The sequence below is a fragment of the Balaenoptera borealis genome, assembly GCF_965194805.1.
Source record: "Balaenoptera borealis genome assembly, chromosome: X".
Classification (NCBI taxonomy): domain Eukaryota; kingdom Metazoa; phylum Chordata; class Mammalia; order Artiodactyla; family Balaenopteridae; genus Balaenoptera; species Balaenoptera borealis.
Window position 1 is genome coordinate 100302329 of NC_138881.1, and position 18640 is coordinate 100320968.

The 18640-nt window shown below is 46.0% G+C and overlaps 1 protein-coding gene across 11 annotated transcripts in view; it reads right to left on the reverse strand.

Moving 5' to 3' along the window:
- Positions 1 to 5613: 5613 nt before the first annotated feature.
- The window catches only part of SEPTIN6 (septin 6), a gene marked incomplete at its 5' end in the record, with an annotated part of 69141 nt that continues 56114 nt past the window's right edge, over positions 5614 to 18640 (reverse strand). The window contains 4 exons of one of the 11 annotated variants that reach the window (XM_082377276.1): positions 6671 to 8717; positions 13424 to 13468; positions 15693 to 15883; positions 18399 to 18531. In XM_082377276.1, the coding sequence (XP_082233402.1) occupies positions 13465 to 13468; positions 15693 to 15883; positions 18399 to 18531 (328 nt within the window). In that variant the 3' untranslated portion in view covers positions 6671 to 8717; positions 13424 to 13464. Of the gene's footprint in view, positions 8718 to 8743; positions 9009 to 9249; positions 9965 to 13423; positions 13469 to 14567; positions 14882 to 15692; positions 15884 to 18398; positions 18532 to 18640 lie in introns of those variants that run through there. The other 10 variants (XR_014239574.1, XM_082377275.1, XM_082377272.1 and 7 more) reach the window with 10 other exon arrangements.

Below are 18640 nucleotides of genomic sequence, written 5' to 3' on the forward strand. Positions count from 1 at the left end.
AATTAATTAATTAAAAAAAAAACTCAGTAAGATAAATAACCCAATTTAAAAATGGGGATAGGACTTGAATAGATATTTCTCCAAAGAACATATGCAAGTAGTCAATAAGTACATGAAAAGATACTCAACATCACTGGCTATGAGGTAAATGCAAATCAAAATCTCAGTGAGGTACCACCTCACACCCACTATGATGGCTATGATAAACAAAAAAGATAGACAATAACAAGGGTTGACAAGGATGTGGAGAAATTGGAACTCTCGCATATTGCTAGTAAAATGGTAAAGACACTTTGGCAAATAGTTTGGCAGTTCTTCAAAATGTTAAACATAGAGTTACCTATGACTGGATCATTCCACTCCTCCACTCCAAGTTTATACCCAAGAGAAATAAAAGCATACATCCACCCAAAAAAAAAAAAAAAAAGAAGTATAGATAATTATACTAAAAGACCATACTGTTAAAAAAAATACACAGCTTTCTTAGAAAAAGAGTTGAGAAAATAAAAATGCCTTCCTCTCAGCTTGGATGAAAATTCTTCCATCATACAGGAACAAATAATTCCAATCTGACTTGTGAATTTGGATTACAGAGTGAAAGGCAATGAAATTGATGTTAGAGGCCATTTGCTCTGGAACAGCCATAGCTGGAGTCCATTTGTAAATCCCGCTATGGAATAAGCAGTTTCATCTCTAGGAAACAAAACAAAAATTCCCATGATTCTCCATGACCTTTCCCTGGTAATCCTTCTGATCAAAAAAAGCCTTCAGCCAACCTATCTCAGCCTATTCCCTTCTCACAAGCCACAGATGTTTTCTCAGTGAGCAGGAATTGAAACCCCTAAGCAGAAGATTATCGGAATAATGGTTGAAGAGAGGTGTAGGAGGGGGCTCTGATAACAGCAGCCATTGCCATCCTAAAACAATCCAGAAACCTCCTGTAATCACCTGTCCTCCTCCCCTCCATCATCCTTCCCTGTTCTAACACAGGCTCCTGCCACTGTTTTTACATGAAACACACACACAGAGTCTGACAGCTCTGAGCTTCCTTCCCTGCCCTTTCCTGTGGGGAAGCCAGTGCATGATGAGAGGAGGGAAACCTGGAACCTGGCTAAGCACCACCCTCATAAACTATCCCAGAAATTAGATCACCAAAAGTTCTTGACCAGAGTATTCTGCACTACAATAGCCTCTTGAGGAATGGCTACTAAATGGATTAAAAGCAGTAGCTAGGAGCTGGCCAAATTCTGGTAATTTGAGCACCAAAGTTATTAAGGACAGTTATGAGCCACTGAAAAAATAGGAAGCCATAAGTCCACAGTGATACCAAGTAGATAAAGAAATAATGAGAGAGAAGGGAGGGCCTTTGCTTACAATAGAACACCATGTGCTGACTGGTAAATATGAAGGGAATGCTGGAGTTGGAAAATCATCATTTTGTAGATTGGTTCAGGCAAGAATTACCAATAGATGCTAAATCTAGGGGGAAATGTTTGATGAGGAGTAGGATATTTGCATGGACTTATACTTTCTCCTCACAGATTGTTTACTAGTAGCAAAGAAGGGGAAAAAACAGTGATTATATAGTGCAGAGATTGGGCAACACCTTGACCCAAAATGAGAACAGTCTATTTTTTAAATGGGACTTCAAAAATATCAATGTCATGGAAAGACAAAGAAAGGCTGTTTCAGATTAAAGGAGACTAAAGAAACAGGACACAATGGGTGATCCTAGAGCCAATCTTATATGGCAAGAAAAATTGCTGTAAAGTATACTATTCAATAGATTAAAGTAGTGTAACAATATTAAATTTACTGAAGTTGGTGACTGTGGCTATGTAAGAGAATATCCTTATTTTTAGGAAATACCCACTGGAATATTTAGGGGTAAAGGGCCATGATACATGTAAATTACCTTCAAATGGTTCAGAAAAAAATATTATGTATCTCTATCTATCTAGATACAGAGAGAGCCTGAGTATAAATGATAAAGCAAATGGGGCAAAATATTATCAGTTGGTGCATCTGGGTCAAGAGCATGTGGGTATACTTGGTATTATTCTTGTAACTTAATTTCAAAATTAAATGTTTCAGAAGTGCAATAGTTCCCTACATTGGTGAAGAATCTCAATCTAGCTATCTCTTAATCACTTTTTATTGTGTGTCCAGCACTTTCGTGGCCCTCTGGGGGGCTATAAAATGATGTTCCTACCCTTAGGAAGCTTAACGTCTCTTGAGGAACGAAGTCCCTCAAACGAGAAGCAGAGAAGATTATAAAATTTCAGCCAGGAGGTTAGAAAAGGAAGAAGAGATCAAGATAGGTGAATTCGGTCAAGAAGGACTTCAAGGAGAAGGCAGGCCTGAGCCTCAAAGGCAGGATTTAAATCAGTAGAGGATATTTCAGATAATGTCAACAAATAGTTTGCATAACTCAGGGAGAGGCCTGTGCAGAGACTGAATGGACTGGAATGGAAACAGCTATTAGGAAGTATTGGAAAATATGGTTGAGTAGATAAGATAGGGCCAGTCTGTAAGTTCCTCAAGAGCAGTGTCTAACTGATCTCATGCAAAGTATCCCCCATAGCAGAGGGCACTGGACCAAATCCACGGGTGGTGTCCAATACACCCTCATCATTTGGTTAAGAAAAAATAATTTCATTGAACCTAAAACCAAGATAAGAAGTTTGTCCCCAATCCTATACATAACAAATATACATATAATTTTTATAGGTATTGAGCTGAGGGCAGGGACTTTCTAAAGTCCAAGCCAAACAAGCTAAGAGATAGTACAGGACCTGGCTGGACATTGATGGAAGGTAGTAGGTCCAGGTGGCAAAGCCAACGTGAGGTATTAACTGTTCTAATGCAGAAGTCTTTCAAGAGGTGCCCTCATTTTAAAAGAATGGCCTTGCAAGAAAACTGTCCTTTTAGCAAAGGGATGAATCTCCCCGAGCGGGGGCGTTTTGAACACAAAAGGACACTGCTTAACCTCAGTGCTTACAACTGGAGCCCAGTTTGCTCAGCCTTTTTTTTTTTTTTTTTTTAAAGTCCTTGGTGCCCAGCATGGCGTTCAAGGCCTTTTTTATTTTTATTTTTTTTTATTTTTTAATGCTATTCTTGTCTGCTTACATTCTTTTTATGTATGTATGTATGTATGTATGTATGGCTGTGTTGGGTCTTTGTTTCTGTGCGAGGGCTTTCTCTAGTTGTGGCAAGCGGGGGCCAATCTTCATCGCGGTGCGCGGGCCTCTCACCATCGCGGCCTCTCTTGTTGCGGAGCACAGGCTCCAGATGCGCAGGCTCAGTAATTGTGGCTCACGGGCCCAGTTGCTCCGCGGCATGTGGGATCTTCCCAGACCAGGGCTCGAACCCGCGTCCCCTGCATTGGCAGGCAGACTCTCAACCACTGCGCCACCAGGGAAGCCCCTCAGCCTTTTTGAGGGTATTAACGGCCTGGTTCTGTCCCTAGAAGTAGTTGGCCTTCTCACTGCTCAGCAGGGCCCCAGGAACTGGCTCTCAGAGCCCCAGCAGACCCTTGCCCCATCTATGCTCTAGCAAAACTATATGCAAATTTTAGTTAATCAAACCCATTTCCCCACTAACTTGCATTAAAACATCAGCCATTTGTCTTCATTTCTGATTTCTTTTGACCAGCCAGTCACTTTTTAAAAAAAATAAATTTATTATTTTTATTTTTGGCTGCGTTGGGTTTTCGTTGCTGTGCGCGGGCTTTCTCTACTTGCAGCGAGCGGGGGGCTACTCTTCATTGCGGTGAGCGGGCTTCTTATTGCGGTGACTTCTCTTGTCGCGGAGCATGGGCTCTAGGCACGTGGGCTTCAATAGTTGTGGCATGCAGGCTCAGTAGTTGTGGCTCACGGGCTCTAGAGCGCAGGCTCAGTAGTTGTGGTGCACGGGCTTAGTTGCTCTGCAGCATGTGGGATCTTCCTGGACCAGGGCTCGAACCCGTGTCCCCTGCATTGGCAGGTGGAGTCTTAACCACTGCGCCACCAGGGAAGTCCCCAGCCAGTCACTTCTAACACCTTTAGGCTCGATGATGCATCAACAAGCACCAAAATGCATTAGAGGTGGGGTCAGCAAACCGTGGCCCACAGGCCAAATCCAGTCCATCTGCCTGTATTTCTATGACCCTCATGCTCAGAGTGGTCTTTACGTTTTAAGTGGTTGGAAAAAATCAAAATAATAATAATTCAGAACATGTGAAAATGAAACCCACGCGTGAAATTCAAATTTCAGTGTCTGCAAATGAACTTTTATTGGCACACAGTCACGTTCATCCTTTTACATATTATCAATGGCTGGTTTTGTTCTATAGTTAACAGTTGAATAGTTGCAGAGACCACGTGGCCTGCAAAGCCTAAGATAGTTACCAGCTGGCCCTTTACAGAAAAAGTTTGTTGGCCCCTGTCCTAGAGCAATGGTTCTCAGTTTGGGGCGATTTTGCCCTCCAGGGGAAATTTAGCATTATCTGGAGACAGTTTTGGTTGTCACACCTGGGGATGGGATGGTATAGTGTGCTACTGACATCTAGTGGGTAGGGATGCTACAGTGCACAGGACAGCCTCCACAGCAAAGAATTATCTGGCCTCAAAAGACTATAGTGCTGACGTTGAGAAACCGTGGATTGGAAGAACCTAAGATACTTCTAGTAAAGGGGAAACTCCATCCTTAACAGGGATTCCGTTTAGTGAACACCCAGATCTTTAATTTACATTAGCTCATGGAACCTTCGCAATCACCCTGCAAGGGAGTTACTGATATTCTTCTTTTACAGGGAAGTTTTGACCACAACTTGCCCCAGAGCATACACAGCTGGCAAGTCTGGCTGGCTCCAGAGCCGGTATTTTTCCACACCTCAGTGCCTGCCGGGGCTCGGTGACGTCACAGGCAAGTGTTGTTCCCGTTCGGCTGCCCCCTAGTGTGCGAGCTGCGCAGACGCAGGCCAGTGTCGTTTCCCCTGGTACCCCCCTCAGAGGCCTCCAGGCCTCGGTTCGGAGAGAGGGTATCGACCACCCTCCGGTCTCCAGCATCTGGCCATTCGGGAAATGAAGCTGGGGAAAGGAAACCCCACCTCGACGGCGACCAGAATTATGAAAACTGACCACTCTCCCTCTTGCCCACTTTAATGCTGGCAGAGACAAGGAGGATTCCCTCCCTAGTAGACCCTATCTATAGAAGGCTTTTCAAGTCATATCCATGAATTTTAGGGATGCTCACATCACAGTATTAAATAAGAGAAGACATGCAGCGCAGAATTCTTTTCCTTCTGGAATTAAAACTCACCCGAATCTTATTCTGTAGGGTCTGGCACTCCACTTTCTCCATCTATTTACTATCCTGGAAGATAATGAGCTCAACGGATCAGTTAAGTCCATGCTAATGAAGGAAAAGTAAAGGACTTCCTGCTCACCCCCACCCCACCCCATGGAAATTTCAAGCCCAGGTGGGGGGAGTAGGCCCAGCAGCCTACACAGGAAGGTTGCAAACCGGCTGATGGTGCCTCCCTGAGCCCCTCAGTCACGCCCTTGAAAGGAAGCCACCCACTCCTCCTAAGGCAAACCACGGTGGGCCCATCACCTAATGATCACACAGCCGTTGAGCATTTCTTTGAATTTTATTGAAAATTGACATGGACATTAGAAAGGTATCAAGCTAAACAGTGCTGGTTTCGGGATGTTTCTCCTGGCGAATGAAAGCCCCAGAGGGCCAATGACTGGTCACATCTCTGAGCAAAAAGAACAAAGGAGAAGAAAGGAAAAACACAGACTCTGGAAAACATGCAAAGAGGCTCTCTCAAGAGACACAGGACAGTGGAATGGCAATGGTTGTAGGGATATATGGGAATGAGCACACTCACATGGTATTTTGATGCAAGTTAAACCAATGAATTCAAGGCAGATTTATCAACATCAAAACTCTCCCTCCAGATCCCAAGTTGAGCAGAAACTTCTCTCAAAACCCCAACTGGCCTTGGAAGGTTGGAGTCATTTTGCTCTCACTAAGCTTAAACTCCCCCGACTCTCCCTTCTCCACCTGAGAGTTAGTAGATCCACTTCCCCCACTTGCTGGGGGGTCTGCAGAAGGTCTGTGAATGCTGAAGAAGATATGAATGTTGCTTGACTTTCTCGTCCATGTTCAGAAATGTTTAATAGTGGCTGTAGACAGTCAACCCATTGAACCGGAGAATTGGTGTTTAAAAACAGAAAACTCAAACGAAAACTTGTGAACAGTACTTCCACACCCACAGCTGAGGTCTCCTGCCTCAGTCACTTACACTTGGGTGAGTCGTCCTGCAGTTGTCTCTCTGAGGTTACATTTGGTCCATTCTCCAGCTCGGATGGTTCTTTTCCTGCCTTGTTAGGTTAGGACAAGACACTTCCATTTAAAATACCATGTAAGTCGGGAGAGAGCGTCTTGCCTGGACACAGGGACACAATGAACACTTGTGTGTGTGTGTGTGTGTGTGTGTGTGTGTGTGTGTGTGTGTGTGTGTGTGTGTGTGTGTGTGTGTGTATGCGCACGCACTTTGCAGGGAGAGGGAATTGGTTGGTTTCTGATTTGAGACAATATGGAACCCTAACTCTTCTATAATGGCAGTCTTCTCCTTTAGACTTAGTGCAGCTGCTGAAGACAAGATTAAAAAAAGCTGGAGAGGGAGAGAGAAAGAGAAAGAAAACATGAAATTAGCTAAAGAAAAAGGACATTCAAAGTAAGACAGGGTGAGGGAAGTGGGCAGTGTGAGGTAGCACAGAGTATACTTGGAGAAGACAGGTGAGAAATGGGGTCACTGATGGACCATCACCACCGGGAAATCTGCTGAGAAGGTTTTAAGAACACCACACACCAGTTAAAAGCTTCTTGTTTTAATTAAAAAAAAAAAAGAGAGAGAGAGAGAGAGAGCACATATTAACAGCCACATGTGAATGCCAAATAATTAAAACAAAAAACATAAACAAAAAAAAAGTGATCTGGACTGCAGCTAGGAAAAGCAAACTTCTTGGCTTAAGAGACATGAGGGGTGTGTGTGTGTACACGTGGGGATTTTTCAAGAAAACCATTCTATTCCAGTCTCGGTTGGGGTGGGCGTGGAGCCGGACACAGACCATTTCTAACGACTGGTTTTGTTTCACCAGAAGTAAACAGAGTACTTAGGGTATTTTTTAAAATAGTAATAACTGTACCACTTAAAAAGTCTTTTCACTGAAAAAGGAAGAAACCCTTTCTGTCTACAGTGAGACAAGCTACCCAATAAAATAAGCATTTTAATTCTTTTAATAGCCTTGGTTGACTTTCTAAAGGTCTCATGTTCACTCACAGGGTAGATTTTTGTTTACCAAACTTCCTTGATGACAGGGATCATCTAGGGCACCTGTTAAACATCCGCATCCGCACGCCCCATTCCAGACTCCCAGGAAAGCTGAGCAGCTAACAGGTGCCTGTGACTCTTATCGTCCGCGGAAGTGCTCAGTTCAGGAGCTGGCCTAGAGTCCTCTGCTTTGCCTATCCCTACCCACCCCATCCTCGAATATTTTCCTACGGGATAAAAACCTCAAAGGCCCTCTAATACTAACTATTCATTTTCTCCGGAACATCAAAAGACTTGTCTCCAGGAACATACATGAACACATTGAGTCCATTTGTAAAATGGCTCGGGACTCAGGAGACACTGAATTTAGCCTGGCTTCTGCCATGAAACAGGACTGGGGTGTCTGGCAAGTCCCTTCATTTCTCGGGGCCTCAATTTCCTCTTACAAAAAAGTGGGTCCTAACTGTCTTCTGGACCAAAATGTCTCCCTTCATACAAAATTCCTGCCTAGTCTCTGAAGGTCTCTCAAAGGCTGGGTGGCTCTAATACCTTTTGAAGTTTTCAGAGCTCCTCAAGCCTCAAGTAGTTAATCTGTAAACAAATGCAAATGAGGGGGCCTCCTATTTGTAATGCAAATAATTACTGCGGATGGAGACCGATTAGTTGTTTAAGTTTGGGATTCTTGGGAAGCAGCCGTGAAACTGGTCACAGAAACATCAAAGCTGCAAATAAGTAGCCTTTCCCAAGGAGACCTGACAGCCCTAGCTTAGCATCTCCCTGAGCTACTGGCTGAGTACCCAAGTTTTTTTTTTTAAATCTCCGAGCACAGGGTCTCCTAAAATGCTCCACTGTGTGACTTGGATTTTCTCAAGAAACTAGCTTATGCTTTCGCAGCACCACCTTCATACTTGCTTCTGGCCACTCACCAATCAGTGACTCACCAAACAATACATATCAAAACTGCACTCTTGCTTTGCCAACAAGAAAAGATAAAGTGTGTGCATTTGTTTGCTTTTCGTTTTTTCTACTTTTTGCTTCCTGTCATTATCTATTATTGAAGCGAGAACCCCCCTCCCCATTCTCAATACTTCAAAAAGGCCTGAAAATTTCGCATAGCCTTGTTTGTGTGTTTTGAAAGAAAGTGACCAAAAAAAAAAAAAACCTCAAAAATAAAAAAGAAGAAGGTCATGGTCAGTGCCAGTGGGACTGTGAGGCAGAAATCAAAAGAAGAGGTGGGGCTTGAAGTGGAAGTACATGGCAGGGGCAGGGGACCCAGCTGCCTGGCGCTCCAAAGGAAAGCTGTCAGTTACAATAGGAACCTTGGCTTAAAAGGCTAAATGGAGTCCAGTCCAGCTGTAGCGGGGAATACTATTCAGTACACAGCCATGGATTACTGCAAAGGAAGGGCAGAGAAACGGCGTGTTAGCCACAGATCGTTGCCAGGTCACTCCAGCTCTCACTCTCTCACTGGCCAAACACCAAAGGCCACTGTGCCTCATGGCCCTGACAATGGAGGGCTCTCAACTTCAAAGGGGCTCCCAAAGCCACTATCGGATGGGCCCCATCATACAAATCAGGGCTGGAAGATTTTTAAAATACCAAATCCTTAGACTGGAGACAAAGTTAGGGACCTTCCAAGGCACAACACCTCTTTTCTCCTCTCCAACTGATAGTCTCACGTCTTCTTATTGTGGGGCATGCGCAAAATACAGATTGAAACTCATCATCATATTCACCAAACAGACTGGAAGATTCATCAGAGCAAAACTGAAAACACTGATTCTTTGACCACTCTGTTTGGCAGTTTGTGACAGGGGATGGTTATACCTGCTACTGGCCCTGCCTTATTGGGATGGTGTGGCGTCCTAAGGGAAATTACAGAGGAGATGCTGAGACACCTCATAACAATTCCATAAGACACTAGGTTGGTACTAATATTCAGGTTTATTCTGCCTTCTGCATCTGTGGGGTACTCAGAATTACAGAGAGGGGAAATTTATGCTACTTTCTTCAGCAGTCGTGTTGTCTGGGAAGGGCTGGCTGTAAGTAAACTCGTTCCAGATTTTTAACACAGCTTGAGTGCAATTATTTTGAGTGAATCAAAACTGGAAAGGGCTGGGCTGACAGGTCAGAAGGAAAAGGCACCAAAGGATTCTCCTTCTGGAACCCTCTGAGAAGAGGCTGCGGCTCTTCTGTTGGGGGGCTGAGGGATGGTTCGGGAAGCCAAGTGACTGCGGACTAATGGGGAAAGCCGTGCTGACTGGTGCTCACCCAGCCATGGCGGATGCAAATACCTCAGGGGAACAAGCAGCAGCCAGAGTTGGAACAGGGAAGCTGGTGGTACAGAAGAGCAGGTGGGACCCCTGAACATGTTACAGTCCGGCAAAGATGGAGCAGGGAGTGGCCGGCTGGGGGCGCTGGGAGGGGCACTGGGATGCAGGATGCATCTTTAAACCACGTGACTGATGGCTTCTTGACCAGAGGCCAGACGCCGTCCTCAGACTCTCGGGCTTCTATAAACCTTGGCAGGAAGAGAGGGGAGGGCACGGGTTCTGTGCCCCCAGATGTGTTAAGGGGGAATTAGAGACAGGGAAGCCCAGCTCTGTTGCGCAGGAGAAGGGCGTCTACAGGAAGCCCAAACTGAAAATGAAAACAGAAGTTGGGTTAATGAATGGATGGATTAATGTCAAAAAAAAAAAAAAAAGGTTAGAAGAAAATGTCATGATGACTAATGGATAAATTAGAATATAGCTGTGTTAGATGGTCTTAAGGCCTTATTGCACTGGCTTCTGGGAACATGCTTTCTCTCTCATTCACCCACACACCTCTGAGTGGCGACCACAGTGGCATTGGCTAGCAAAACAATTATCAACAGCCACAAGAATACTTCTCTCTTCTTAATTACTAGGTCCTGACTAGTGCCCCCCACCCAGACACCTTGTAGAGGAATACCTTTAGCAAATCTCCAGGTGGCCTCAGGCCACGGCACAGCGCGCCAGGCTCTCAGCCACTGAGTGCCTCGCCCCATAGGGAAAGCAGAGGAGGGAGAGGTTTCACCTTCGGAGATACCCAGTCCACTACCTAGTACCCCTTGGGCAAGATCTGTTCGAGAAGTGTCTGCGGGCAGTAACTGGGCTCTGCACTAGGGTCCGACCACAGTCACCTGAAAACCTGAACTATGGAAATCCATTATTGGTTTGTGTTCACACTGCACTTTGAACTTTCTCCCATTTAAACTTCATCCTCGTGATGCAAGTTTGACACATGAGGAGGCGGAGAAACACCGGTGAGGCCAACTGACTTGCCTGAGGTCACAGAGAAAGAGTCACAACCAAGAGGAGCAGAGCCCGAATCCCTTGGCTGCTTGATCAAGACTCTTTCCTTCACGCCACAGTGTCCCTGAGAACTCCTTGCCTGTGGATCTAAGCCCCTGGTTATTTTTTACCTGAACACATTTATCTCATTAAATAAAGATATTGGGGAGGGACAGTTAAAAGCATATGCTGGGTATGTTTGTAGAGTCACTTCCTCAGTGAATACATCCACACACACACACTCACACACACACACACACGCATGTGAATGGCAGTTTATACCAGGAACTAGGAGTTTTGCATTCTTGTTCCAGTTCTGCCACTAACTCACTATGTGAGCCTTGGTAAGTCTCTTAAATTCCCCACTCCTCCATTTGTTCATCTTGTCAACTGAAGATCAGCCCTTCCTCCTCTACCTCACGGGACTGTTGTAATGTGAAAATGAGGTACCATTCGGAAAAACACTTTGAATAGTATGAAAATGTAATACAAACGCTCAGCTCTATTTTTCTTCTTTGTCTACTTCCTAGGGGAAGAGAAACCTATAGAACACTGCAACGGCCTATGTCCTGGGCTGCATGGGAAGGCTGAAATATTTTGATGTGTGTGTACCGTCCATGCACTGGGCACCCCCAACCAAGGGTCAAGGGGCCAGCAACCACTGAGACATAGCACCTGCAACTGTGTGAGGGTCACAGAGGAAGGATTTCTCTTGCAATTGCAGACAGCTGCCAGTAGTGCCTCAAGCCATTTCAAAACCAGCAAGGAACAGTAAACCTCACTCTGCCTGCACTCTAGTTAATGAGGGGTGGCCTTTGTGATCCACCCCTGAAATGAGGGCTGTGGGGAATGGACGGGTTGCCTTTGCTGCTTTCAGTCCCCAGGGAGCCAAGGCCTCCTTCCCCTATTTGGTTTGGAACTGCTTTTGTGGTGTGCTGGCGAGAAGCATGCCAGAAAAAGCCAACCTACTCAGGGTCGGGGTTGGCTGTTCCCACTGTTTGCCAATTGCCTCTCACTTGTAAAGTATGGCTTTAATTATAGTTTTGCCAGGATTCATTTTAGTAATGGCCATTACCAATGATTTACTCAGGGAAAGCTGAACCAAATTGTGTCAAAGAGTGTTAATTTGGGTTTCATTAACTGAAATCTAACTGAACAGGATGCATCTTTCCTGTTGTCCTCATTGAAAATGGGGGGGCCAAAGAAAATACACGTGAACTGAGTGTCAGCCTCTGTGCTGGGCACTGGGACTGCAGCCATGGACAGACGCTGTCAGAATTGAGAGTCTTCCTAGGTGGAAACCTGCTGTTTCATTCAAGTCAGCTAACAGGGCTCCAAGGCTTGCCTTTAAGCCAGACAATAAGTCATTTCATTGTTCTTTTCGGGTTGTTTCCTTTGGCCCAATTTCACGGGCCTTATGTTTCAGATGCCTCTATGGACTTCCTCTTCGGGATTTGCTTGAAAGTAGGATGTTTTGCCAGCTGCCCAAAGTCCCCAGTGCAGTAGCTGCAGCAATTAGTTTGGTGACTAACAGCAGGCTCTCCATTTAAATCATAAACTCCACGGGTGAGTGGGGAGAAGTCTTCTCAATATTTTATAGTCCCTGATCCAAACAAACCAAATGTAAAAGGCATTTATGAGACAACCGGGGTATTCTGAACACTGACTAGAAATTTTATGTGAACGAATTGTTAATTTTGGGGGTGTGATAAGGGTGGCGTTGTCGTTATTTATTTATTTTTTTTAAGAGTCATGAGCTCTTAGAGATACATGCTGAAGTATTTACAGATGAAATGATATGGGTTTTGCTTTGCAGTAATCCAGCCGGTTTGGGGCAGCAGATAAGACAGGATTGCCATATGTTGACAGTTGTTTGGGGGCTGTGTTGTGGGTACGTGGGGCTGCATTGTACTGTCCTCTCTCTTCTTTCGTTCCTGTTTGAAAGTTTCTATGGTAAAGTTTAACAATGGTAATAAGCCTAATTATGTTAGATTTAAAATATTTATGTTCCTCCCCACTCACTACCTGAGTCTAGTTAAAAAGATAGAAGCAGCTTAATCATTGCTACTATAACCAGCCTATAAACTATGTGATGCCAGGGGTTGCTTTATTCACTCCTGCAGACACAAAACCTAGCCCTGAGGAATCCATCTTACCAACGGTTACCTGCTTACCTACTTATCAAAGGTGTTCATGAAGCCGGTACTTGTAGAATTAAATATTCTATAATATCTGAGAACCTTCATTTTCTTCCACTTTTATTATGGTTTTGGGGGCCAAACGAAATTAGAGAACTTGAACCCCTCAGGTAAGAACAGCCACCAGAGGGAAACAGAGAAGCAAGTTTCCGTTGGCTCAAAACATTCCCAAACCTGGGCACCAAGGCTGACCGTGACGTTGCAGGACAGGGTTTGTGAACTCAACAGTTCCCCTCGTCACAGCAGTTTAGTTAATTTTGAAAGTAATGGTGAAGGCGCCTTTAGGAAAAAAATGGCCAAAATTGGAACTTCAAATATTGATCACAGGATCCACCTATGCTACCTAGCTGTTCTAGCAGCAAAAGTCTGAAAACACCCCACTTTTAATCAGGAAGGCAAACATTCCCACATGTATACTTGAAATCACACCAGCCTATTTCTTCATATTATAAGTCACAAGAGAATACCAGCTAGAACAATGAAGCAGCTTCTTTGATATTAGATATGTGTGTTGGGCAGGGGGTGGGACTTGGGGAGATGTGTTCTAGAAGCCACTGCCAGTTCTATTTAGAGTTAATAAAGCTTACCGGGACCCTGGGTCTCATGCAGCATGCAGCAAACAGCAGAGTTAACTGTAAAACAGTAAAAGCTGATGAAGATGGAGTGAGCTTGGGGAGAAATCAAACATTATGAGTTGACACAAACAATGAAGAGTTAGAGGTCAAAGGAGATTAGGAGGAGTGGGGAGGGGAAGAAGGGAGGGTGTGCTGGTAGGGACCCCCGAAACACCGGTACTCTTTCTTAACCTCTTTAAGGGCAGCCAAAGGAAGTTCTCAGTATGTGACTCTATTAGATCCAATCACCATCTCTCAAGAAGAAATGCTTCTACCCCTACTTCCACCCTCAACCCCCGCCCCCCATCATCACCACGGGACAAGAGTGACACAGGTCTAATGATGGGTCTTCCGGAGGTTAGCCAACTGTTCAGGGAATTACATAAAAAGCCCACGCCTGGGGCCACTTATATATCTGGAAATATGGAAGAGGACAGGCTGTTTTGTCAGGCTCTCTTGTTAATAGGAGATGCCTCGTGCCCGTGAGGTTTTCACTCATCTCAAAATTGGAAAAGGGTGCCATCATCAACTCCAAATATTCCTGGAGACTGGAGAGACATGTCTCCCTATATGGGGTCCTCTGCCTGGGTGTGGGGTGGCAGTCAGTTAATTGAGGGCAACGAGGAGAAAGCCTGGTCTGGGAGGAACTTCCGCTGAACAGCTCAATTGGGACTATTTATAGTTGAGTGTCAGTGGGGTCCCAACAAATGAATCTCCTAATTCCTGCCAGCAGGCTGTGAAACTGCCCCAGGGACTGAGTTAACAAACACCACAGGATTATGAAGGCAGCAGGTTAGAGCCGGAAGACAAATTTAGACTTTTCTGATCTTAAAAATAGGAATCCATTCCTGCTGGTGCAACTAACACAAGTCAGTTAATATACAGTGCATCCAAAGAGGCTTTTTTCGGGCTAGTTGAACTTTATCTATCAGGTAATACCACAAAAAGTTAGTCTGTGACTTTGACATATAGTGTGATTCAGTAACAAAAAAATCTCTGGACTAATTGGTGAAAATACCCAAATTACACTTTTGAAAAAAGAATATTCAGATGGCAAAACTGAGTGCCTTTAAATATAAGATATTTTACTGTTGTATTTTTTTTTTTTTTTTTTTTTACTGTTGTATTTTATCGTTGGTGAAATGTTACACTGTTTTATCCTTAAGTGATAAGCCAGGCACAGAGGAAAGGATGTTTCCTCCTTCTGGCAAGTATCTAATAGTTGAGTCCAGCAACAAGTGGCTAAGAACAGAAGGCAATGACCAGGGACATGTTTCAGATCCTCGGGCCACTTTAGTAAGGACACTGCTTGACACTGCAAATGAGGGCTCCTCCAGTCACACCGCACAAACAACTAGAGCGCAAGGGACCACCGGATGTTTTCCTGGTGTTGTACAGGTCCCGTCGGAAACGCTTTTCTCTTCTCTGGTTCTGGGATAAGGGACGGATAACTTCAGCAAGCAAGGCCTGGGCTTGGGTCAGGGATATTAACCCACATGGTAACCAAGAGCTCATGCTATCCTGCCTCACCAAACGCCAGGGGAGACAGATGGATTGTACAGTCATCCCCGGGGCTGAGGGTGGTGCCCGCGGAGGATACTAGCATCTGAGGGTTCCCCACCAAGTCCCCGGTACCCCAGGCTGGGAACAACCAAGCAGCCAAGAGGGAGGGACGGGAAGGGGTAAGAAATCAGGACCAGGTTGCAGCCTTCAGCGGTTGGCCGCAGCCGTGAGAACTGGGGGGGGGCGAGGGGGGCTCCAGGCATGGAGAGGTGAACCACCTCAGACCTAGGACAAGCGAGCAGGCCTGTGAGCTGGATCGGCTCCAACCTCCCGGGGGAAAGAGGGTGCCCAGAGGCTCCTGCTACCCTCTCTCTGCTCTTCTTTCTGTTCAGCTCTTTCTTGTAACTTTGCAGCTTCTCGTTGTTTCCTCCCTTCTTCTTTCTCCTGTCTCACATTCCTTTTGCTTTTCCTCCCCCTTTCCCTCCCTCTCCTCCTACCTTGAGTTTGCTGGGTTTTCCCAAGCGGGCCGAGCAGAGGGGCTGGGCCTCTGGGGCCACACACCGCCCTCCCCTACTCTCAGCTCCCCAAACTCAGGGAATCCGAAGGTCCAGTGGGGACACCGAGACCAGTTACAGGGGCCCAAAGGAGCCTATCAGCCCACAGCTGGCCTCTGTCACCGCCCTGAGGGGACGAGCAGGAGGGGAGAGAGGCCCTCGCCCCAGAGCAGCCCACTACTTACTTCTTCTTCTCTTTGTCTCTTTTCAGAGTCTGTGCGCCTCCAGCCTGGGAGCCCTGGGACTGGAGCAGCTCGGCTGCCGTCTTTCTCTGCTTGAAAGCGTTCACTTCATCGTCCAGGGATTTCTTCTTATCCTCCAGCTTCTTCTTCTCGTCCTGGTGTAGCTTCTTCAGACGGTCAAACTTCTCGTGCAGCTGGCGGGGAAGCACAGGAGTTTGGGGAGACCCCCCCGCAAGGAGATCCCAGCTGAGCCCGGGGGTGGGGTGGGGACGGGCAGGCTTGCGACCCTCAGGACCCTGGGACCTGACGAGACATTTCTGCCAGGGACGGCTATGATGGCACCAAAGGGCACCATGTTCTGGAGAGTTCTCTTCTGCCATTTTACCTCTGTGCTTCTGCTCCGGAATATGGTCAGGGAACCGTGCATTCTGCTTAATCAAGCATTTGATTTAAAAGAGTCCCCATAGTTACTACATATGGATAAAAATAGCATCAGTGATAATATAGAACATTTACTGAGTGCTTATTATAGGCCAGGCACTGACTTTTATAAGCACTTTATATGTATTAACTCATTTAATCATCACAACAACCCTATGAGGCAGATTCTGTTATTGTCTGCATTTTATAAGGAAACAGAAGGTATGAGAAGTTAAGGAATTTGCCCGAGGTCAACTCATTCTTTTTATTTGTTTGTTTGTTTGTTTGTTTATTTATTTATTTATTTTTGGCTGCGTTGGGTCTTCCTTGCTGCGCGCAGGCTTTCTCTAGTTGTGGCGAGCGGGGGCTATTCTTTGCTGCAGTATGCGGGCTTCTCATTGCGGTGGCTTCTCTTGCTGCGGAGCATGGGCTCTAGGTGCATGGGCTCAGTAGTTGTGGCTCGCAGGCTACAGAGCGCAGGCTCAGTAGTTGTGGCGCACGGGCTTAGTTACTCTGTGGCATGTGGGATCTTCCCGGACCAGGGGTTGAACCTGTGTCCCCTGCCCTGCATCGGCAGGCAGATTCTCAACCACTGCACCACCAGGGAAGTCCTTCAACTCATTCTTTAGATGATTATATAATGACATCTCTCTCAATATGAAAGGGGCCCCTGCCTTTTCTTATTCCCTCCAATCAGGGAGGATCATGGGGAGTTGCAGAGAGAACTTCAGCAATGCCGAAGCTGGTCAAAGAAAATACTTGTCCTTGGACACGGAAGGAGATAAAAGAATTTTAGAAAATGGGATGAGTGCGGAAACCTCAGCTTTGATCAAGGGGAGGTTTAACTAGCCCTGAATAGAGCCAGAGACCCAAAGGAGAAGAGCAAGAATATTCTGGCATGCCACTGTGATAAGTGGATCAGAGAGCTAGGGGTGTAGGTGGTAACAAACTAGAATGTGATAAACTACCCTGAATAGTAAGAGCAGCCCAAGCATCATTGCACTTTCTTTTGAGGATTCAGGAGGAAATGGAGGGTTCTGCAGCACTCACAGTACACCGTGAAGGAGGTCAGGTGTCCTACAGGTATCTGGGACTGTCACTGAGTAAGGGGTGGTGGATGACAGACCCGCTGTGCAAACCAGCTTTTGCTAGTCACTTGGGGTAGGCTGGTGGTGGAAGCTCTGCTGATCAGTTGCTTTCACCTGGCTTTTGTTCACTGGCCTTTCATTCATTTTCTTTATCGTTGAGATCCCCTCAACTGTCTTCCTAAAAGTACTGGGTGATATTTTTCTTTTGAAAAGTGAAACTGAAATGAAGTCAAGTCTCTTGCCATGGGCTTTGGCAATAACACCGGACAGCAGATTAAAAGAGGAAGAGACTTGGGAAGTAATTAAGTGCTTCCTTTCTTTATGGGTTTCGAGGCCCCGAGAGCTGAAGCAGTTGCTGACAGGACCAAAACTGTGGCTGAGGCCAATTAATCTGGCAGCAGCAGGGGAATCGGTAGTGGGACCTTGGAGGCAAGGAAACGGTTAGAGGGCTAAATGCACTCTATTAGTCACGGCTTAAGTAATGAAAACTCCAGATAGACCATCAAGCCTTAGTTTAAAAACTCGCTAGAGCCGCACAAATGTTTCTTTAACGCTAGCATGAAATGGAACAGAATATTCAAGTGGATGGGGAAACGCACCACCTGTCACTGGTTTAGGATTCAGCAAGGTACCCAGGACCCCCTGGGACCATCTTTCCTCAAGGCCCTCAGTGCAGGCAGGACGGAGCAGGACTGCGAAGAAAGTGATCGACTGTCCCTACTGGGCTCCGAACTCCCAGAAAGCAGGGGAAAATATCAGCCCGCCCCTGACCTCGAGGGGCTAGGTCAGGTCTTGACTCTTGAGTGGCGCTGCCCAATAGAACTTTCTGTGGCATGAGGGTTGAGCATTTGAAATGTGGCTAATGCAACTGCTAAACTGAGTTTTAAACTGTGCTTAATTTCAATTCATTTAAATTTAAATAGCTACATGGGCTAGCAGCTACCATATGGGACAGTGCGGCTCTAGTGAACTAAATGACAGAGAATGAGAAAACATCCCGGCCTTAGGGAATGAGGGATGGAGAAGACACAGATCTCACAGCCTCCTCTGTGCCAGCCAAGGCACGGCTGCGGATGCTGTGCCCCATTCCTGCCCGGAGGCTGCAAGACTCCCCCCAGCTGCTCTCTTGGGGCAGAAACCCCTGTCTTGCCCAAGTTCAGCCTCCTTTTCCTTCCCACCTGGCACGCAGGCTCACATTTACCTCTTTTTCTGCCTCTTTAAGTTCAGCTTCTTTCTCTTTGACTCTCTGGACGAACATCTGTCTCATCTCCTCTTCTTTTTTCTGGAGCTCCCCTAGGAACTCATTCCTTTTGGCCTCATACGTCTCCTGTAAACTGCGAACATGGTCAGGTTAATTCCCCTGCCTTTGGAATGGCTCCTGTTCACTGAAAACTGGCCCCAGGGATCCTCCCTGGGTTCTCCCACCCTCTCTTCCTCAGTTCT